At 36.1% G+C, this 23,590-nt stretch overlaps 3 protein-coding genes across 8 annotated transcripts in view; 2 read left to right on the top strand and 1 right to left on the bottom strand.

Annotated features, from left to right (window-relative positions):
• The first annotated feature begins 20 nt into the window (after positions 1-20).
• On the top strand, positions 21-4,971 carry Ankyrin-3 (serine/threonine-protein phosphatase 6 regulatory ankyrin repeat subunit A). The gene is made up of 2 exons (XM_011438016.4): positions 21-195; positions 357-4,971. Exon 2 carries the CDS (start codon positions 416-418, stop codon positions 4,595-4,597), a length of 4,182 nt encoding a protein of 1,393 aa, XP_011436318.3. The 5' UTR covers positions 21-195; positions 357-415; the 3' UTR covers positions 4,598-4,971.
• Positions 4,972-8,036: 3,065 nt separating this feature from the next.
• The window catches only part of LOC105334530 (dystrophin), a 120,450-nt gene continuing 104,896 nt past the window's right edge, over positions 8,037-23,590 (top strand). For 3 of the 6 annotated variants that reach the window (XM_066071863.1, XM_066071860.1, XM_066071858.1), the window contains exons 1-2: positions 8,037-8,052; positions 8,773-8,889. In XM_066071863.1, the coding sequence (XP_065927935.1) occupies positions 8,826-8,889 (64 nt within the window). In that variant the 5' untranslated portion in view covers positions 8,037-8,052; positions 8,773-8,825. Of the gene's footprint in view, positions 8,053-8,772; positions 8,890-10,981; positions 12,003-23,590 lie in introns of those variants that run through there. The other 3 variants (XM_066071864.1, XM_066071861.1, XM_066071859.1) reach the window with 2 other exon arrangements.
• LOC105334532 (putative leucine-rich repeat-containing protein DDB_G0290503) lies at positions 14,331-17,969 on the bottom strand. The gene has a single exon (XM_011438027.4). It carries the CDS (start codon positions 17,732-17,734, stop codon positions 14,594-14,596), a length of 3,141 nt encoding a protein of 1,046 aa, XP_011436329.3. The 5' UTR covers positions 17,735-17,969; the 3' UTR covers positions 14,331-14,593.

Here is a 23,590-nt window from a genome sequence, read left to right as displayed (position 1 = left end):
TAACCCTATGAACAAACGACATCTACTCATACTGATCGATGTCTTAACATTGCTAAATGAAATGTAGGAAAGGAAATATATTCACACCTTATTATCAACTCGTACCAAATAAAATGTTTATGAAGACTTCGAAACAATTGAAACATCATTGGTTCTATGTAGACGGTGTGGTGAAAGGAGATATTTTAAATACCTGTAAGTGGAGTACAATAGAAGTGAAAGTAGAGACAGCAGTGTTTGCTTAACGACGATCGATCTAATGTTTAAAGGGATTAAAGGGGCCGGCATGTACGATATTACGGTTCATATTACTGAATAATATGTAGGTAATAAACAGAAATACTCTTATTTTACAGACATCTACCAAAGGACCACGTAAACACGTGGTGAAGAAACTGTTCGATAGGAGTCCAAAATGTCAGACTCGGAGGAGGATGATTGGGACTGGGTGGAGACGCTGGAACCGACAAAGAGACAATGGAGTCATGATAACAAGAAATTTGTCCGAACCAGAGCGTCGAAGATTGTTTCCGACAGACTCCAAACACATGACAGAGTCCTGATAACCGGAGCGGCTGGATCAGGAAAATCCGCCATTGCACGCTTTATTGGTCTTCGGTATTCTATGGACAGAAAATCGGTTTCGTACAGCACTGCACTTGATGAAATAGAAAACGCACCGATGAAGATGATAGGCACGGATTTTGACATATTTGTCATCGACGATCCTATCGGGAAATCTAGAACAGACCCACTAGCATGTCAGTGGTGGCAAAGGCAAAATAAAGAGTTTGACTATTACCTAAGAATTGGACTAAATGGGAGAAAAATAGCCCCGAATATACGGGTGATTGTTACCTGCAGGTCGAATTTGATCGACGATCAAACATCCTCGATGTTTCAAAATTACTCAGTTATAAATCTGGATGAAGAGTCGTTGGCACCAACCATGGAGGAGAAAAAGAAAATTTTAGATAGTCACATTGATACTTCAGGCATAAGTAAAAACGACATGAATGCTATCTTGGAATCAGCTTCTGCTTTCCCAGCCTTGTGTCACACTGTTGGAATAAATGCGACATTTCGATCAAACATAAGACAGTTTTTCAGAAACCCTTATGAATTAATTCGGAATGAAATTCTTCGCATAAAGGAGTGTGAACAAGCAAGTTACATGGGTTTGTTTCTTCTTGTTATTGGAGATAATAAGTTGTCTGAAGACGAATTTCTATCGGATTGCACATTTAAAGACGATGATGTCGAAAATGACGTTCAGGAAGAGGATGAAACTAGCATTCTTAATGAATCCGTGATATGTCTATTAAATTCATTCGGACTCCCAAAAACCACTCTTGCACAGGATATTTTAGAAAGTTTAGATTCATTAGAAGGTTCGTTTCTGACAAAAGTAGAGGGTGTTTACCAGTTTCAAAACAGTCTGTTGTTTCAAACATGTCTTCATTATTATTGCATGAATGAAACAAAATTATTTCTGGAATACTGCACGGGGTTTTTCTACAGAAACTTTGCTACTTTTGAAGTTAACGATAAAGAGAACAAAGATTCCGTATATCCGCATTTCTATTTTGAAGACAGTTTGATCGTTGATTACACAAAGAGAATAGCTAGTGACATTTCCGAAAAAACATTTCTGGATGTATTTTTGTGTCAATGGACAAGTGATGAAAGGATATATCGAGTGTTAGAGAAAATAATTGTGGACAAAAATCCAGAAGAGATTCTTGAAATGGCTATCAAGGCAGAACTAGCTAAAGAAGATATAGGACTTATACCATTGGCGAAAACGAACCGCATGCAGCTCAGGGGATTCTCAAAAGTAGATCTTGTCACTCTGGGTGAAAAATTGTCACCGATTGTTTTGGCTATACTTTTTTCCCACGATAAAATCTTTTTAGCTATGTTTGATAAACTGCAGCAAAATGAAATGTGTTGCAGGAATTTAAAAAAGCAACCGTTGCTGCCTGCAGTCTGTGCCAACGGCAATACAGAACTAGCAAACAAAATTCTGCATTTCTATGGAAAAGAGGAGCCGCCTTATTTGTGGAATACAGACGAAAAGATTCACGCAATTCACATTGCTGCTACCTTTCATCATTCTGATATTTTGACATTGATATCATCTCAAGAAAACGTAAACCTGTCGACATCTTTCAATGAGGTTCCGCTATATCTGGCACTTGCAATGGAAAGATCGTGTATTTCATATTTTTCATCACAGAGTGGGAAGGAGAAAACTTTCATAGAAACTGTGAAATGTCTCATTAAAATGGGTGCAGATGCAAGAAAATGTTCTTTTCCAGAACAAAAACCAGGTCTTATTGCGCTTGCATGTAGCAAAAACAATACGCATGTTGTCCGAATTTTACTGGAGAATGGGGCGCAAGTTCACGAAGAAACAAAGTATGCACTTACTGGTTTGCATTTTGCCTGTATGCGTGGCAACATTGATCTTGTTCATCTTTTACTGTCGAAAGGAGTTGACGTGAACGTACACGGGCCACTAAAGCAACGATTAACGGCACTGTACTATGCGGCAAAATATGGTCATCATCCTATAGTCGATATTCTTCTTTCAAAAGGAGCCAAGATAGATTTACAGGTTTGTGGCTGGAATTCTCCATTGTTCATTGCGTGTCGACAGGGGCACGAAAACATCGTTAAACTTCTTTTGGAGTATTCTAAAGACATACTCAAAGATTCAGACCTTGCTCCAAGTTTACATGCTGCAATTGAAAATGGAAAGGCGGCTATTGTTGAACTTCTTTTACAAAACGGTGCCGAGGCAAATACAAAAGAGAAACTGTCCAAGGAATATCCACTCAGCATGGCAGCCACCTTTGGAAATGTTAAAATCATCAAACTCCTTTTAGACAGGAGAGCAGACATAGACATTGAAACAAAAACTGGGTGCACGCCTCTGATTCTTGCGTCGAAACATGACCACGTGTTAACAGCTCAGTGTTTACTCGAAAATAAAGCAGACGTTAACAAAAAAGATAACTACGGGAAGTCTTCTCTATTCTATGCTTGTAGATATGGACATCTAGATATCGTTAAGCTTTTACTGAAACACAAAGCGGATATAACTGTAGTTTCGGACTCTGGAGAAGATGTTTTATATATCGCTTCTTTGTGGGGACATTTCGATGTGGCGAATGAGCTTTTGAAATTCGCAAAGTATAATGTTTCGACGAAAAAAGACATATTTGAGCAGTTTAGCCATGGAAATGATGATGACAATGATGATGATGATATTGACGAATTTCCTAGATCACCGCTATCAGCTGCTGTAAGAAATGGGCATGAAAAAGTTGTGAAACTCTTGATTGAAAACGATGAAGATGTGAACGAGAGAGTTGATAACGACGACACCCCATTAATAATCGCTGTCAGAGAAGGCTTTGTTGACATCATGAGATATCTTCTTGAAAATGGCGCCAATGTTAACTTATCTGATTCTGAAAATGATAATGCTTTACACAATGCAAGTACATGTTTTGATAACAGTGTGACTGTAATCAAGACACTGTTGAATCATGGGATTGATATCAATAGTGCCGGAAGTGAAGGTTACACTCCTTTACACCTGGCCTTGCTGAGAGGCAATAGAAAAACGGCTTCCTGTCTGTTGAATCATCGTCCAAATGTCAACATTATAGCGGCTGGACAATCCCCACTTTTACTTGCTTGCGAAGCTGGTTTTCATGATGTAGTAAAAGAGTTGTTATGCCAAGGAGCTCACGTCGATCCGGAATACAATGGAAAACCACTGACTCCGGGACCTCTTGGCGCTGCAGCAGGAAAGGGTTCACTCAAAATAGTAAAAACGCTTATTGACCATGGTGCTAAAGTTAATCCTCTCAGTTCAGATAGAAAAACCCCATTGTTTTATGCTACAAGGATAGGCAATTGTGATATTATGAAAACGCTTATTGATAACAAAGCCAGAGTAAATGCTCCGCAAGATAAATATGATAACACTTGTTTACATGAGAGTGTTTGCCATAAGAATGATGACGCCATGTGTCTGTTACTGCGTAACGCTGCTGACGTAAATGCCTGCAATACGGAAGGAGTTAGCCCCCTTATGATGACTTTTGATTGCAAGCAGGGAGTTTCCGATAAACGAGTTTCCCACCTTATTGAGCACGGTGCCGATGTCAATGCTTGTGATAATGAGGCCAGAACATCGCTTCACCGAGCAGCCCTGAGTGGATATGATTCTATTTTAGAGATCCTGTTGAAAAATGACGCAGATGCAAATAAATGCGACAGCAATGGAGAAAGCGCCCTTTTTATGGCCGTAAGAAACGGATATGGATCGTCCGTTAAAATTCTCCTGCAAAATAAGGCGGCAATCGATCTTCTTAACAAGAATGGGGAAAGTCCACTGGATATTGCCAAAAGAAACGGGATGGAAGATATAACAAAGCTTCTCACGGAGGCGTCTGATATGAACAATGAAGATTCTATCAAGAAACCTGTGGAGAGGCCACTGGTGATGGTCAGAAGCCATACATTAGGCCCAGCTCTACCTCGGAAACGAAGTCCATACAAGATCCCAGTCCGACGATAATTAATTTGTTTACAGCGCGGAAGATTTAATAGAATATTGTTGCAATTATACACACAGATCATCATGCAAACTTTCAAAAGACGCGACTACCGTTATGTTTTTCACAATTGTGTCGTCTCGTGGGTACCAGTTTTCGTGGAGTTTCTAGAATCCATGGTTTGTAATAAAAATACATTTATAGATACATTAGCCTACGGGCAGTGGTCAAATTAACTTTTAATATCATTATGAGGCTTTTCGCATTTCTTTTTTGGATCAACATTTGATTTCGTGGAAAGATTCAACATAAACAAATCCAAGAAATTTTGAGTTTGACAAACAATGAGAAAACTTTGAATACTTGGTATAAAATAAAGTAAACAGATTTTCTTGTGTGTGTGCTTTGATTTTTTTTTTCTGTTGTTGTTTTGAAATTGATATGGAAGCATTGCACGCTTTTATGAAGAAGTAAATTTGAAGTTTATAAAATGTATTTCATAATCCTTATAAATCAGAGAAGAGTTTTGATTTTAAGTTGGTCAAGTGTTGGTCTGCTTCACACAACCAAATTTTTAGATGAGTATATGGTCAAGGCTATGAGTTTTATTTTTATACGTATAAGAATAGATTGTTTTTTGACTTGCACTTTATAATGAAGAGCTAAATAAGGCAATATAATCACCACTTCATCAAGGGAAACTGATTTTTAAAACAGAGAGATTTTGAAATAAATTGAAACTGTATATTATATTCTAGCTGCTACATGTCATGTTTGATGTACATCTGTATGCTGTTTAAATCACAATTAAACACTCTCACATATAATAATGGATAATCTTTTTTTTAATTTCTTTAAACCCCTCCTTTTAAAGACTCCATACGATTATGTATAGAGAACGAATACATGTATACTGATTTTCAATATTCTTAGTGTAAACAGGCATAACTATTCAAAAAAAGTCTAAGCCTGTTAAATCCTATTAATTAACTGAGATAATTCGTCTGAATAAACGACATCTACATGTATAAAAACTTATCGATGTCTTAACATTGCTAAATGCTAGCTTTTATGAAAAAGTTTATTTGAAGTTTATAAAATTTATACCATTTTGCTTTTACGCCAGGGAAGAGTTTTAAATCTAAGTTGGTTAACTGAAGTGTTGGTCCGCTTCACACCACCAGATTTTAGATAAGTGTATCGTCAAGGCTATGTTTTTTTTAATAATTGGTACTGAAGCCAGCGTATGTTATAAATATTCATTTGTCAAGCCATGTGCTTACATGGGTTACAATTTAACATAGGAGATAGATAATACAACTTTTTAAACGATCATTTGGGGATGTGTGTGTGTGCGCGCAAAATTTCTTGAAATGATATGGAATTGAGAACTATCATATTGTAAAGTTACTAGGGTCATAGTAAAATCGGTTTGCCATTGTTGCTAATGTGAGCGATGTGGCCTCATGGCATCTGAACTGTTTCATAGGTTTAGACATTGATTGCGTTATTGGTCACATTACTGTCATGTTGTAAATTTTGAATTTACCGGGTGGCAGTAAATACAAGACTGTTACTTTCGCTGTAAACGAAAATTGCATATAAATGCTAGGATTCTAATATCAGAACATGCATGAAAAATGGGTTTATAGAGTTATCTTTCTTTTGCAGAGAAAAAAAGAACCCACGATGAGTGTAATAAATTCAATCTGAAAAATACATGAAATAGATAAATATTAGATCATTTTAATCCGCTCATATCTAATCGCCTTTGACATGCTCAGATCCAGAAAAATTTTCCAGTGGGGGGGGGGGGGGGGGGGGGGTCGACGGTTATTTGAGATCTGAGAAGGCATATTTTGGTAATCTTATAATTAATGTAATGTGAAGAAATTTGAATTCTGCCGGAGGAGAAGGGTGTGTGTGACCCCCACCCCCTCTAGATCCGCGCATGTTTGAGCACATCATATGATCCAGTTTCTAATTTTACTTACAATCTAGATTGAATATGAATTTGACTAGTCATAATATTTGTATGTCTAATGAACATATAAGATTGATTCAATTTCCGATTTGTACAATACTTTTACATGTATTCAGTTTACCCCCTCCCACTCTCCAATAAATAAAATAGTATATATTAACGCAATTAACATAGATCTTCGCTAGCCAAAGGTTTTCGGTCCACTCCGCTCCCCATAAACGGAGTGGACAAAAAACCCTTGGCTAGCGAAGATCTATGTGAATTGCATTCAGATTTCAAAAATTTACAAAGGGTGTGTCAAATTAATTAGTTTTTTCAGAATTATGACCTGATAAATTTGAAAAGATATATCTATAATATGCACGTAAAATAACACATGTACTTGTTTCTAGGATAAAGTTTAACTATATAGGTATAATAATAACAATATCCTATATTACATCACGATAATGATGATGTACGAATTATAATTAAGACAATTTAAGATTGTTTTAAGATAAAAACTTACATAAGGCTTATACATGTATTATCTATTAATTAATTATACAAGACAATTTCCAGTCCCTGCCCCGGGGGTAGTGATAACGCCCATTTTCGCGTGCGAGAACGTCTTATGCGCCAAATAAATTGAAAAATAGAGAGAGAAAAGGCCATTTATATAGACACAGTGATAGGACAAGACATTTTTCCAAAATTTCCTCAGGCGGAGCGCACTGTGTTGTATATACCTGATCATGGGCCGTTGTCATTCATGCAAGCTAGCGCATTAGTAAACAATACCAGGCCGTCTTTATACTGCTTTCACTTTTTTTTCGAATACAACGACTTGAAAAAACAAGGGCCTGTTATTTCATCCTCCTAGTGTCATTTCAAGTATGGACGAATGACAGCTGTACATTTCTCGTCCAGAAAGGGCGCGATCAGGGAGGAGTAATTAATTACAGTTTATTTATGTATGTATAGTAAAGTTTGGAGAATTTAACAGTGATGTGTGACCGTGTGTAGATCTGTATATGCGTTTATTTTCATGTTGGATTAAGGCACAGTAAGGTTGGCGTATTTTTGCATTTTAAAGTGCTTGGAGAAGAAAAAAAAGTTCGTTTTCGCTGAGCAACGGCGGTTGATGCTATGTTCGTGAATGGAATGCGATTCGTTCACGGGTGACACCAATCATTATCTTCTTGACCCGGTGCTTATTGCCACAGCGCCCAAATCGGAAATTAGACAATTACCACCTGTGCTGGATTGTCATTTTTGGAAGTTCATTTTGTATATATCACCTTGTAAGGTGTCGTATTGTTCCTCTGAAGGAGTCTTTAACCAGGTGTGTGCCTATTGTGGAGTAAATAAACATACACAACGTGTGCCCCCACGAGGTGGTCTCTAAACATCTTTATAGATGTGTTGTACAAGATATTAATGTGACCGGTTTTTACCAAAACCAACTTTGAAGTGTTTTGGGACTATTGTTTTTGTTGCATCAAGGTAAGCATTGTAAGTGGAACGAAAATGTCAATTTTGAAGGTATTTCATCGAAGATTTCACACAGATGTTTTGCCTATCATTAAGTAGCTAGGGTAAAGCAAAGGTATAGAATAAAAAAAAAACTTCTTGAAATAACGATACTCGTTATATACGCTTGTTATTTCACGGCCCGCTAAATAAACACGCCGTATAGTGTGTGACAAGATATTGAAGACAGTGTAGAGGATCTAAGGTCAATATTTAAATGACCTTTGTAATATTTATTCCTCACAATCTTACAAATGAATAAATTGGATTGGGCCTATCAAACGATCGCCGATTAGATTAACAACTTATTACAATTTGTTGTTGTTCATCTAATATGCACCGAAGAATAATTTTTTTCAACCCCAAAATCTACTTTTGAAAGTCTCCCCACTGTCATTTATCTGGGTCTAGGGAGAGCTTATTACCAGAAACACATTATACATTAATTCACATAAGGAATATTTTCCTATTTAAGTTAAATTGATTTAATTGTAGTGAATACTTCTATTTGTCAGTAAAATATGATTACTGTGTGATAGATGAGCAGCACATCTCTCTCTCTCTCTCTCTCTCTCTCTCTCTCTGTAAGGTTTGTCACCGCCCCACCCACCTTATTTTTTTACATTTTTACTCTGTCTCCTTATCCTCTAAATATATTATTTGCACAAGATATACATCATATATAATTTTTTTCCATTTCAGGAATGAAATTTTAGAGAGTGTTTTTTATTTCTGGATGGATTAGTTCCACAACCATGGCTAGTCAGCTGGCAGCGGGGAACACGGATGATGTCAAACAGCGCATGAAAGAACACCAAGGTTTGTAGCCTACAGCCTTAATCCGCTCGCTAGGTCTCGTGTCATCGCAATTGTAAGATAGCCAAGCACTTATGATTAAGCAATTTTTCTTCCATAAATGTACGAAAAAAAAGGAAAATGTCATCATAAAATTTGAAATTCCTCATTTACGCACCTGATTCCTGTGACACTATTTCATTGATAAAATGAATAGGAAAACCTGGGAATTATATATATACCTTTCTGGTGAAGTGATCTTAATTCCAGTGAGCTATGGTTCATCTGGTCCATTCCAGTATACAGTCATGCATTTAGTAAAGGGGTCATGCATATCAATTGTAATGCAAAGAGTGAAAATAATGGCTAGTGTATAGACTGAAGAATGAAGTGCAAAGTCATATGTTATGTAATCTGCCTTCCTAATACTTTATAAGAATGTACTACGAGTGGATACTCCAGTATGTGGCAACGCAATCTAGTATTTTAGTAAATTCTTTATTCCTTATTGTAAGTTTTGCCTCAAATTTGATAAATAACCGTGACTTCTACCATATCATTTATCAATAACCTTGACCTCAATGTCACCAATAATGAAGTACTTATCTTGTACATGTACCATCTAACTTGAAGCTTCAAACAGTGTCTCTCACCTTCTTCCACCCCTCCCCTTCCTACCCCCCCCCCCACCCCCACCCAACTCTATTCCCCTTTTCTCTAACCCCTTCCTTCCCCAAACCCCTACTGCTAAAGCCCCCTAGATTTTGACCTTCACCGTCGCAATAAGCCTTGTCCTATAGTTAATTAAATGAGATACATTTGTTCATGTTTCTTGTATTATGATAATGCTTTCATGTCACAGATCAGTGCTTGCTCTGATATGGAGAGCTTTGTTAATCACTCGAGTATAAATGTATTTATCATATGAACAGGAAAAAACAAGAAAAAAAATAAATCTCATTCAACCTTGAATTACTGGAGTAAAACAACTTTATTGCTTTGCCATAAAAAAAATGCAAATGAGTATGAAAATGCATGTATGGTATGGAAATTTTTTAAAGATTTTTTTACGCATTCTAACCCAACAGATAACTCTGTCCTATAAGGAAGATTTTTCTTTGTTGTGTAAATGAAGAAATGCAACCTTATTTTGCTGTTAACCCCCCCCCCCCCCCCCACAATTCCATCTTCTTCCTTTTTACAGCATTTGCAACTATCCATAATTCAATTAAAGGATATGATTTCATGCAGATAAAAGTATGTTTATTCAAGTTTATGGTCTATTGGAATACTTTTGTTTTTAACTGAGAAATTTGGAAAAACATTCACAATCTAATTTATATGTCACATCCTTGAGTGTTTGTAAAATATAAGATGTTGATTCTCTTTTATTCTTTAAGATGACTTTTTTTTTCTTTGATTTAAATTTTGATTACGTCTTTAAAAGAGATAAATGTATCAGACATCATTACTAGGTTGGCCATCATAGTCATTTAAATGTATGTGTCAAAATATTTATCCTGGCATCTAGTTTCATATTTATACTGTTATAAAGTTGTCCCCCATGCATTGCTGCTTTGTTTGAGAAAAGATATGGTCCTAAATGTGCCCTCCTTTTTATGGGATGTTATAATCATTCATTGTAAAAATCTTGACTTCTTGAACTTTTCTTGTCCTCAACACCAGAGGGACCGTATAAGAAGCTAAATTGGAGGGAAAAATCAATCTGAATACAATTTATCTCTAAATGGAAGCTATATGAGCTTTTGTTATTTTCATCACTGGCCATAAAAGAAAGAGCAGCTGCTATTGTGTACAATTGACTTTTCCCTTTCATTTTTATTTCATGGAGAAACAGCTGTGTAAATTTCACTGAAAATGATTCTAAATTTTGCGGGGAATTGATGAAAATTGTACGCTGGTTGATACCCTCGATTGTCATGCATTGATCAATATCTCATTGAAAGATAGAAGAGAGAAAGAGTTATCAAGATTAGAAAACTGTGGAGATGGTCCCTAAATTTGTATGATCATATTATAGGGCACAGACAGTATAGAGCTAGTTTTTCATTATTGTTCAAAATGAGGCGCGTGTGACATTCTTGGATCAATTTACTCACAAAATCTGATGAGAACCCGGGTCGAATCTTTTTATTGTAATGCTATAACCTTGTAAGGGGGGGATTTTATTTCTGTGTCCTTCAAGATCCATAGAGATTTAGCAAGTCTTTGGATGAATTCAAAGTTGTTGCTTCAATTTGCTTCCAACAGATGTCCCCGTTCAGTGTTTGATCAGGGATTACGGGCTATTTGTGATACTGTGTGGACGATTTTCCTTTGATATCTCACACCTATTATCTCCCAGCCAAAGGAGGTGTAGTATGGATATACATGTATTCTCGGTAGCCATGATACCATGAAAGGTGTGCTTCAAATTTTTGGACTTAGAGAGATTTTTGGATCATCTTCATATTGGGATTCCCCAATTTACCAGTTACCTTTTTGGCCGCATACTCTGGACAAAGACCGTTGTGTCAGACTAATGACGCACTGATTCTTTTCATGATTTTGTCCAACGTTGGTCTGCTATAGAAAGTCCGTTCAGAGAGATAGGCTGTGCATTTAAAGTTCCCTCTCTTTCTGAGAGTAGCTTTATATTTGTGTGGGACGTATTGTTTACTTTTTGTAGTCATTCAGTGAAAGGAGGTCCACAGCATTAGTATTGATACAACAGTACAGAATGCGTGGAGAGAGTTTCCTGTTTTTATAAAGAATGACCTTTAAATTGAGTAAAAAGGGGGAAAGAAAGTGTTAATAAGAATCCTCGGGATTATTAGCATTTGATGAGAAAAAAAAAGTTAGTCTGGAGAAAAGTTAATTCAAAATGTATTTTGTGATGAGGAAAGTTTGTGATACAACATGTGAAGTGTTCTAAGACTGTGGATTTTAAAAAAAAATTGACTCTGATGATCAAAAATCACTTGAAGTGTTGTTTTCCTGTGTGTAATGGTTGGTAAATTTTGTCAGCAAGAGGGAGTTATTTGATTAGGGATTTACAAGAATTGTGTCTGGATTCACAATGGAAGGAAACTTTGCAGCTACCAATGCTACCACACTGAAATATTTAAGATTCAAAGGTAAGTTGGTTCAATAGGGAAATTTCTCTGTCAGTGAAATAATTATTGAATTAAAACACTAAATGACAGATTTATTTAAAACTTTATGAAAAATTCATGATCAGAACTTTATTCTCTGCAGCAGCTGTTGATCGAGTTAACTGCTCAATAACTAAAAAATAGTCCTTTTAAAATTATGGGATTTATGATTTGCAAAGCATACAAGCCCCCCCCCCCCCCCCTTCCAAAAAAAAAGTTTATTGGCACAGTATTTCCAGCACACATTTTCAAAAGGTTCTTTTCGAGTATTAAAATCTTACACAATTGGAGACCCAGAGATAAAATATTACCAATATTTTAGCACGTAGGTTCTTAAATGTTTAAAAAAGGGAAAAAAAAAGTTATATAGAAAACGAACACTACTGCATTCAAATTTCTTCCTCCTGTTTTGTGGATTTTTCGAGCGTCGTCTGAAAAGCATGTAAACATTGAAGTCGTGGTCGTACAATGCCAGTAGAAATGTGTGTCACTATTACTATCAAGTCTTGTATTTAATACCTGGTATCTCCTGCACTAGAAGGTCTGGCACCTCTCTAAGCTGTAGAAAGATAATGCATTTCTTTTTTAAAATTTGAAAATTTAACGTCATATTGAGGTAGATTTTTCATTATACAACAGCTGTATTTTTGACAAAGTACTGGTTTTTATGTTTAGAATTTTTTATTGGGGCCTGGGGGTTGGGGGTGTGTTAGGGTAGTGGCATAGTGTGAGAGTAGTTTAAGGAGGGTTAGAGATTTTTGGATTAAGGTTGAAGTTGATTACATGTACATTTTTTATAGTCTTCCTTTAATTTATACCTATAGGGTAGACAAGGCTTGATCATGAGTAAAACTATGAGTATATTTTGTAATGGAAAATATGGTCAAGACTTCACAAAGGAATTCCTATGCCATGAAGACTTAGTACTCTATATTTTGTAAAAAAATTTTTAGTTTTGTATGAGGTTTTAGAAGTTTAAGGGCTCCTGTCAACCTAGTAATGAACTGACAGTAGATAATGATAAAACGGCAAGTACTGCTATAAATTTCTAGTAATATTGACACTTCAACCCGCCAGGCTGACAAGAAACTTATTGAGCCAATTTACCCCCGACAGATTGTTATCAAGTTGGGAGAGTCACATTGTAGACTTACAAATTGCCCCTGATAGAGAGACACCGATGATCTATGATAAAGGGACTACCTTTTGATATTCTCTTATACTTATGTAATACTTAACTGTGATGACCGTAAACAAGAAAGAAAAGTATGGGGGGGGGGGACTGTTTGTAGAGACATATTATAGTGTGGGCTTGTTATCAAGAAGTATTAAGGTGTATGTGTGGCTTTAGGATTGGAGTGGTTGAAAAACTATGGTAGTGGGTGGTAGTCCAGTACAATAAACTGTACAGGGCTACTTTCGCCCCTGTGTTACTTAATTTCACCCTTCTTCACTTGCTAATAGCTTCCCCCCATTGTTGAATTTGCCCAGATATAGTTGTGTTTTAAGAAAAATAATTTGGAGTTTGCCGAGTCTTAAATTTGCTTGCTGAGAACAAGGGTGAAAGGGGTGAAAATAGAACAGGGGCGAATATTTCCCTGTATACAGTTTATCTGAATTGTCCTTTTCCTTCAATGTTTACAAAATGTAAGTAGCAGACGTCTACGCCAGTAAAAACATATTAGCATACAATTGGCACATTAATTATTGAGGGGAAATTGAACAATACACCCACTCCATTTTATTTTGATGTGGACAAAAAATTACATTCAAATGTTTTCGGTACTTAAAAAAAAATTTGTTTTTCTGTGAAGGTGGTGTGAACTTTGAATTGAATTAGGAACCACTTAATTAAAAGATCAAAATGCATTTACAACAAGATCTTAGGGCCTGGAATTACTACCGGTAATCATTGAACAGTAGCATCAAACTGAACTGCTCAACTTGATCTTTCATCTATGAAAGTAGTGTGTTTTATAAAAGAAAGTTTCAATAAGGCGAAAAAAAGTTTTACAGAATGTGTAAGTCCTTTTTTTAAAATTTAAAAATGCAATTATCAATCAGGTATTCAGTTAATAATAGTATTTTTTATTGTTTGATACACTCCAAGTATCAATACAAATGAAATTGTCTAGACAGTAGACAATCATGATAATCAATCCGTGAAATGTGGACGTTTTATAAACTAAAAGTTCAGCGCTCTTTTTTTTAATAACTCTTGACGCCATTGAAAAATTGTTGATGCATGTTGAACTTTGATTTAGAATTAAAATTCATTTTTTAAAAGAGGTAACTGAGAGAGAAATGAAATTATGTGGATGTGCATCATCAGATTTACTTGAGATCAGAAAGCCAATTTTTTTTTCTTCAAACAACACAATTATTTCTTCTATCACAAAATCCAACACATGACCATATGATTTTATCCAAATTCATTAAGTCATCATTTATCACATGTCACAAGCCCATCACTGGTGTAAAAAACATTTTTTTTTTCAAACTCACACATTTCCATTATATCACAAAATCGAACAAATGACCATTTGAATACGATTTTATCCAAATCAATCAAGTCATTTTTTATCACGTGTCACAAGCCCACCTCTTGTGTTGTTTCCGGAGATGGAGAGGGGTTTGATTCGACGCTCTGAGGAGTTCTGATTTCCGTTATCACTGTAGTCCTTGTATCGCGCTAGAAGTGTCTGAAGTCTGTCGCCCGTGCCCCGTTCTCTTAAACTCTTGGATCTTGTCACTGGGTCAGACATTCTGACATCATCACTATGAGAAGGTCTGGAGAATTTCTCCTCCAGACTGTGCGTGGCTGAGGAACTTTTATCCAGCACTGATTTTAGATCTTTCACTATCTTATCCTTGTCTTCTATCTTTTCCTTGGATTGGCGAAGCTGGTTTTCTAGTGTTGCGATCATCTGCTCTTTCCTTTCAATTTCGCCAACTAGTTTGTGGAGTTCTCCTCTCATGGAAGTTAGCTCTGAGCCAACATCATCAAGGGACTCGGTAATCTGAGCCGGTTGTTTGGTTCTTTCTTCCTCCAGTTCCTCTTTCAGGGTTCGCACCAGGTGTTCAAACTTGATCTTGTCTTTCTGGCTTTGGCTGAGCTCATTTCGAAGACACTCTAGTTTGGCCTCGATCTCGCTCATGTCACCACTCACTCTTCCTTGAAATATTCGGTTCGCTTCCTGTTTTTCTGCCTCCTCCAGCTCTTTCCTGAGGTGAACTATCTCATGCTGCAGATCTTCCACTACTTCGTCCAATCTTTTCTTGCTACCTTCAACCAACAGGAGTTGACCATTGATGAGGGCCACCTGTTTTTCTAGTCCCTCTTTTTCTCTTTCAAGAGTTCTCACTTTTTGCTGCCATTTGACTGTATCTTCCCCTTCAGGTCCATACTGCCTTAGGTATTGTTCGTGTTCTTGCCTTAGCTCTTCGCATTTGTGCTGTATCTGGATGATATCATCCTCCAGACGACATCTCTCCTCCTGCACTTTGAATAGTTCTGTTTTTGGCACAACAGTTCCATCCCCACCTACAGCTTCCTTTAGCTCCACATTGATATGTTCTAGAGCCTCATACTTTTCATTGACCGAATCATTCATATCCCGTAACTGCTTATTCACCTGCTGAAGTTCATCCACCCGGGTCTTCAGCTCTTCAATTTGAGGATTTTTGTAGATGAGTTCTGTGTTAGCAAGAAGCTCTTCCTTTTGAGTCACCAGATTATCACGAATATTTTCCAATTCTGCCACTCTTTCTGTCAGGTGCCCATTATCATGATGGAGCTGCTCAGCTCTGATAACCAAAAGTTCTACATCATGAAGTTTGGCTAACTGGGATTCTGAGCTTTGTCTTAGAACTTCATTCTGAGTTTCAAGCAGTTTGATGACTTGCTCATTCTCAGCGTTTGCTTGTATCAACCTCTTGTGTTCATCTTTCAGTCTTTTCATATCATCATAGTGTTCAATCAGGGCTCCGTTATCTTTTTTCAGATCACGGTTTTCCGACTGATATTTCGATGCAAGCTGCTCCAGTTCTAAACATTTGTCCGATAGAACTTGAATCTCTGAGTCCTTTTGGCTTATCATGGATGTCATGCGTTCACATGAATTCTTCAAGTTTTCCAAATCTTCATGGCTGAGGAGAGCAGCGTGACTTAGATCTGCATCAGCATTGCTGAGTTTTACGGAAAGGTCATCAATTTTACTGACGAGAAGACAGTTCTCATCCTTATAACTGCGAATTTCACTTTGTAATTTCAGAACTAATTCCTTCATTTCTTGGTTTTCTCTCTGAAGGTTTCGACTCTTGGTTTCAGCCACCATATTGGAATAGTGCTCAGCATTTTGGAGTTGTCTGCTTAGTTTGTCTACTTCATCTTGCAGCTTCATACATTCTCTTTTACCCATATCACACTTTTTTTCGAATTCTGACACCTCATTTTCCAATGTACTTGTTCTCTCTAAAGATTTTTCATTGAATTTTTTAACAGATGACAGTTCAATGGTGAGATTGTCATTTATCCCTTTAAGCTCAGCAACCTCCGCTTGACGTTTCCGCCTTTCATCATCACTTTCTTTAAGAACCATTTTAAGTTTTGCAATGTCTGATTGTTGCTCATTGAGTTGATCAGTTTGAGCAATTTTTATTTGGGTCAGAGCCTCTTTGTCAATCAGAAGTTGCTGGTATTTATTGTTGAGATCCATCTTGTCATGAAACAGTCTGTCTTTCTCAGATGAAGCTGTTAAAGCTTTTGATTTCAGGGCTGCCTTCTTTTCTTCTAATTTTTCCATCTGCTTTTTTTGTCTGTGTTTTTCTTCTGATGCTGATTTCCAAGCAGTGGCTAGTTTTTCATTTTCTTTCTTCATAGATTGGGTTACCCTTCGAAGTTCAAGTAGCTGCCCTGATAGTTCTGTTATCTTTCTAGATAGTTCTTCATTTTCCTCTCTAATTTGAGAGTTCAGTTTTCTTAATTCTTTGTTTTCTTCATCAATTGGTTCAATTTTAGAATTTGCAAGATCAACTGACTCTTTTGCAATAGACAAATCTTTTTGCATATCACCAAGGTCCTGTTTTAGACTGTTGTTTTCTATTTCTAGCATACTCAAGGCTTGCGAAGATTGCTCCAGCAAGAGCACGCGTTTCTGATTATCGTTTTCAGCAACTTGATTCTGTACTTGTGCTGTGCGTAAAGCAAGATCAAGTTTGTTGACTCGATCTTGCATTTCTTGTCGGATTTTCATGTTTTCTTCCTTGAGTTTGTCTTTCTCTTGCTCAGACAGCTGTAGGGAATCTATTCTTTTCCTGTACTCATTCTCTCGCTGTTTCAAGTCGTTCACGAGTAGCGAGTTTTCTCGAGCCGAATGTTCTATTTTGTACAGTCTGTCACTCTGCAAGTCCAATGTGCTCTGAGCCTCTTTGAGCTTATACTTTAAGACACAGCACCTGTTCTCGCTGTCTTCAAGGTTTCCCTTGAGGTTTCGGAGCGACCTATCGATAGTCACTGGTGAATACATACTACCGGTATTGTACCCTTCAGAAAATATTGGTCTCAGACTTGCCTGAAATGTCAGTGGACTACCAGGGTGCTGGATAACGTTGGATGGCGCCTTCGGAAAATGTATTTGGCCTGAAAATCCAGCACTGAATCCACTCTCTTTATCCGGAAACACACCTGAGGTCAAAACCACTGGTTCTTCCATTATTTTACAATGTAATATGATTCACAACAGACACCAATGGGTGAAACCTTAGGAAAACACTCCCAAACACTACCCATTTTCAGATAACTCATGGTCTCCTCAGTAATACTGGGCATTTCATGCCAGAAATGTGCAGTCTGACATGCATTTTTTATAAAACTCCTTAATCATGAATTTTTTTTTTTTGGAGGTAAATGTGTAGGAACTTGCTAACCAGGCACAGAAGACCTAATGCCCCCTGTACAGTGCTGGCTTAATCTCCCCCTAATTCTCGTCTAATAAGTTAAGTCTCAATAGTCGTGATTCTTTTTCAACTTCGTTATTAGGAACTTTAATTTTCATTCTGTCCATCAAGCTAAGATTCTATATATATATATATACAAAAAAATGGAAGATAAATATCACTGCACTGTAAATAAAATGAAGTTGCATACAAGATACATTATTTTCTTGGACACCACAAATCAAGAAATGAAGATGTTAATTTTTCAGGTTACATGTATCAAATGCATGTTTCTGTGAAAATGTTAAGAATAAACATACCGATATCTGGAACTTGAAATGTATTTGTTCAATTGTTCTGTTAGTACCAGCATTTGTGTTAAATTACATGTATCATCTAATTTAAAGTCATAAAATTGAAGCAATGCCAAGCAATAACTCTTGTATTTCAGTTTGCTGTATTTTAGGCAGATGTAATTGAATTTTGTTCACTGTATTGGGCATTGAAGATGGATTTGTAATATTATATTGTGTGTAACATCCCATTGCTTTGACCAAATGTGTTAGAATCCTTTGTGAGATATTTAGACTAGCTAGGGGACTAAATGTGCAGCTGGCCTGTCAACAAAGTGAGAAATTGCTCCCTGAAATGGGCAAAGAGAATATTGATTAAACTCAACAAACTTCACAGCAAAGTTGATGGAAAAATGACATATTTGAAACTTGTTTCCTTTATGGCATCTCAGAAATGAAAAAAAGAACACCTGTAACATAGGAGATTGCATGGTTTTAAAATTAAAATAAATGCATGTCCATAATTTTGTTTCAGATTTCTTGTTTAATTTAATGCTTGTTTGGTAGCTTTCTAGTTCTTGTCAATGAAGTCCAATTTTTCTGTGTACACCTCTGATGTCATGAAATGACATAGTTTATGACTGAATTTCAGATAAGAACAAAGTGAGGGACCTTATGAAGTTGTATATAAACATGTATATATATTTGTATCCAAAGTCAGCCAGTGTTATTTTATTGCTTCCCAAAAACAAGTACGCCAAACCCTTTTATGGATTGATAATGATTTCTCTCTGTTTGTCCTGGCTCCGCGGCGGGGTGCTAATTTAGCCTTGTTTGACCAGTGTTACAAAGTGCCCGTCCAATATTTCCCTTCGGCTTTTGAAGAACGCAGACGATTTCAGGTTTGGTCAAATGATAATAAGTCGTGTAAATATGAAGAAGGAAGCTCAATACCTGGCAGGGCAAATAAACAGACTTCAAAAGTCTCTCTCTCTGTGATATTGAGCCCCTCGACTTGGGAGGATTGGGTGTCATTGCTCAGTGCCAACACTGTTATGTAATGGGTGACATAATCCTCTTGCTCCGAGTACTTGCATGGAATCTAGTGCAATGTGAAAGGCAATCTTATTCCAAAATTAATATGGTTATGATCGGCACTCGCACAGTGGGTGGGGTTGTCTGTCTTTCAGACTCTTTTTTCGGAGTTTATTATTAAACAACTCAATGAAGATGCATTGAAGCTCAGTGAATTAAATCATAAGTTTAAAGCATGCAGTATAATGCTAGGTAAATGTAGTTCAAATTTTGTTGCACATCAGAATCTTGCTGTAAATAATGCAGATTTCATAACAAGGCATGTTTCACCTTTAGGTTAATTCATGCATCAACTTAAGCAGAATTATCTTGATGAACTTGAATGTCTGATATAGGCATTCAGTGCACATGCATCGACAAGCTAAATTTTTAAATAAACAAAAAAGCAGCAATTTAAAGTGTACAGAAGCAGACTGTATAAATTCAGAATACCAGCCATGCAGACTCTCTACATGTATATATTTTGCATGTCAAGTTTAAATGCAAAACACTATACTCATTGACTGCAAATATTTATTACATGTATATCTCTTTTCCTCAGTCAAGTCTTATACAAAGATGTTAAATTGTAAAAAAGCAATTTATGGCCATTGCATGTTTAAAGTAAGAGATTTACGAAGCAGAGACTGATAGGATTAAAGTGTACTTAAATGTAATTATGGCTATATGCTGAATCCTTTTGGCTTTACCAAAGGATTAGAGTAAAAAGGAAAGTTCTGCTTTTCACGACTGCAGATTAAATACAGTTATAAATGCAAAATCCAATCTGGTCGCGATCATTGTTACTGTTCAGTGCATTGCCATAATGCCATAAAGATAATTCTTGACATGTTTAGTTCCTAAATCTGTTCAGAGATCAATTTTTTTTTATGTTACAGTATATAGGAAGTGTTTTAAAACTTCAAGGTCATTGTACAAAAGGTCAAGGTCAGTGGTAATAAAAGGTCAAAATGCCAAAAAAAAAGGTCATTCAACTTTTATTTTATAAACAATATGACAACATTATCAGTAAAAATAAAGTATATGTATATGAAACATAGATTTATACCTACATATAAATATTTGAAATGCCGTTGAAATGAGCAAAATTTCTTTAAAGTGCAAATCAATTAAGCCTTAGTGAACTTTAACAGCATGTCTCACCAATACTGAGAGAGACTGTCTTGCTATCATATATCTCCACTTATAGGCCTCTCAATTCTATACACAATCTCTGAGAGCCAAATATTGATCTCTTTGAACATGAAATCCACACCAGATTGGGGATTTCGTTTTCCCCCTCTCTATACACATACGTATATCTGCTGCTCTACTAACTTTCCCCTCTATCATCTCGGCCGAATACCGGACAAACACATCAATGATACAAATAGGACACATTTCTGATTAATACCAATCGATTGGAAGCCATTGATAGAAATACAGGGTATTGGAAATTGAGTTAAATGCCAATTGGTACTTTAATTATTGAATGATTTATCTTCTTCCTTTTCAATTTAGTTCTGTGTGCAGAAGGTTGTAGGGATTACAGGCCAGACAAGTACCTGATAATTAATTCAAGTTTAATTAGCTTCACTGGCAGAAAACAAATGTACTTGAATGTATTGCTTTTGTTCAACTACCATGCAATCATCCAAGTATATACTGCAGTACTTCAGTTAATAAATGGTACATGCTCAGATATGAAGGGGTTATACTAGTTAATTCAATTGAATTAAGCCATCAATCTGACGATTTCATTGTACTTTTCGTATGCATATGAATCCAACAATAATAAAATCATTTACTTTGTTGGGATATTTTTCTGCATTTGGTGTTATTGCCGCTTTATTTTTTGCATTTATATATACAATACTCCAGACTATATATCTTTCTTTCAAAGCTTTTGATTTTAATACTTTTTAATTTTATTTTTTTCTCTTAAAATTGCATCATCATCATCATCATCATCATCATCATCATCATCATCATCATCATCATCATCACATTATCTGTTTATAAATGATATTTGCACTTTTTTCTTTACAATTTTTCATGCAAGGCAAAATATCTAGAGGGAAAAATGAAACATAGAAAAACTTTTGTGTCAAATCTGGACCAAACACCAAGAAAAAAGTTTGTTGTTGCATATATACCCAATGTTATGCACAGTGATACCACTCAAAGGAGCTATTGAAGAGTTCTGTGTGTTTCAGTTATTCCTCGCTAGTTTACCCAATGTTTGACTTGAAGCACTAATTAATTTTAACTTATATGACATTAATGGTCCTGGATTAACACTAGACTTGCAATATCCTTCCAAATTAGGACTCTGTATTGTTTAATCTGGCCTGACCTTTTCGGGGTTTTTTAGTTGGGTATAAACTCAATATTTGGAAGTTGATCTGATTAAAATGACTGGCTTATCAATCCATGCCAATGTTGGTGGGATCAAACTCACTGCGGAAAACATTTCACTTGGCCTAAAAAAGAAAAACTTGCACTCATGGGTTTGGGGCTGATATGGAACTCTGAGGAGCAGCTAGCTAGCTATCAAACCGTCTTTATCATCACATTAATACGTCTTCATGTAATCTTATGATAATGTTTATTTTTTTCTTCTGAATGCTAAGATGTTTTGGTAATTTTAAGATTACTTTAGATGAGGACCTGCCACGCAAACTTTGGTACAAATTTTGTATTACCAGAAACTAATTTGTTCCCTTATCATAGTAAATTCAACTTTCACCTTAAAAATGAGGTTTATATGTCCAGTTATGCTTTTAATGTGATCAGCAAATCACAAGTTATATCAATGTCATGGGAAAAAATGTTCTAAAAGAATTTGTAAAATTGATATAATAAACTGAGGAAGAGAAATCCATAATTTATCATGCTATTACAACAATTAATGCTAAGTTCTCTTTCTCTCTCTCTGTTGGCTCTCTCTCTCTTAAAAGTTCTCTGCTCTCTGCTCTCAGAATCTCTCTCTCTCTCTCTCTCTCTCTCTCTCTCTCTCTCTCTCTCTCTCTCTCTCTCTCTCTCTGTAATGACTTCCTACTTTGCAGACTGTCACAAATACTTAAAACCTTTCTGACAAAGAGATAATTTGAACTGGAGACAACAGTATCAAAGATTAGCAGTCGGTTGTTGACACAGCCCTGAGATTATTTAGATTTCATTTAATGCTCAAATTCCATGACAAAACATTCCTGTATACCACTAAAGAGACCAAATTATGAATGAAAACATTTAAGCCCATTTCAGAAGGCAATTTGCCATCAAATTAACACAGATGATACGAGACTGATTATAGATCAATAAAACGTCGTCACATTGCTATAATTTCACTTCTCTCCATTTGGTGTCTGCTTTTAAAAGTTTGATTTTCATGAGGGTGTCAATTTTTTTAGTTGGAAGTTTGTTAATGAGATGCGGTTTTTTTTTTTATAAGGGAAGTTCTCACAACATTTTTTGAAGTTGATTGAGGTGAATTTATAAAGCTCCCATAGTGCTTTTAAGACTTGGTGATATCCCAGTCAGCTTGTGCTTTATGGAAATTCTAATGAGCATGCTGAGAAGGTGAATTTGACAGTTAAATGCTAAACTTTTAACTTTTAAATGCAGTTCCTTAGGGCTAGTCTATCATTATGATATCATCTTTCCAAAAGGATATTGGGTTATTTTTTCATTCATGTTTTTCAAGCTTTAAAAGTTACCTGCATTCCCAATTGACAAGGAATTTTTTATGGTTTGTTGAAAACTGCATTAATATAAATGCACTATACAGACAAATTTATTTACTTTTGATATTACTTGCATCATATGATTTTATATATTCTCTCATGTTGCAACAGCTAAGTGCTGTCTTTGATTCAGGCTTCTGATATTTAACCTCATTTGTTGTTGCTGTCAGACCACTAGTTCAACCAATGAGGAGCTAGCCAGCGAGGTCCCTCATAGAGCAAAGAGGCACCGTGCACCTAAATTAAGAAACCTCAATCTTCATCACCAATACATTGATTTGTCTTATTAAAAACAATATTGAAATTGGAAAGTGACTTTCCAAACAAATGAACAGATTTTGCTTCTTTTTTAAAACATTTTGTAAGAATATGCCAATACATCCCCAAAATATGAAACAGATGCTTATAATGATGCGTTAAAACTTTATTTCACTTATGCGTATGTAGTTGTCCCAGATTTTAATTGTGTCAAACTTTCCAGGTATCCGAGCTATGTGTTATTTACATGTATATAAAGGTG

Source organism: Magallana gigas, chromosome 9, assembly GCF_963853765.1.
Source record: "Magallana gigas chromosome 9, xbMagGiga1.1, whole genome shotgun sequence".
Lineage (NCBI taxonomy): Eukaryota > Metazoa > Mollusca > Bivalvia > Ostreida > Ostreidae > Magallana > Magallana gigas.
The sequence above is the reverse complement of the archived record's forward strand: the minus strand, read 5'-3'. Positions and strand labels throughout refer to the sequence as shown.

Excerpts from the sequence above, each read along its gene's own strand:
- Ankyrin-3 (XM_011438016.4), top strand. The coding sequence starts at position 416 with ATGTCAGACTCGGAGGAGGATGATTGGGACTGGGTGGAGACGCTGGAA.
- LOC105334532 (XM_011438027.4), bottom strand. The coding sequence starts at position 17,734 with ATGGAAGAACCAGTGGTTTTGACCTCAGGTGTGTTTCCGGATAAAGAG.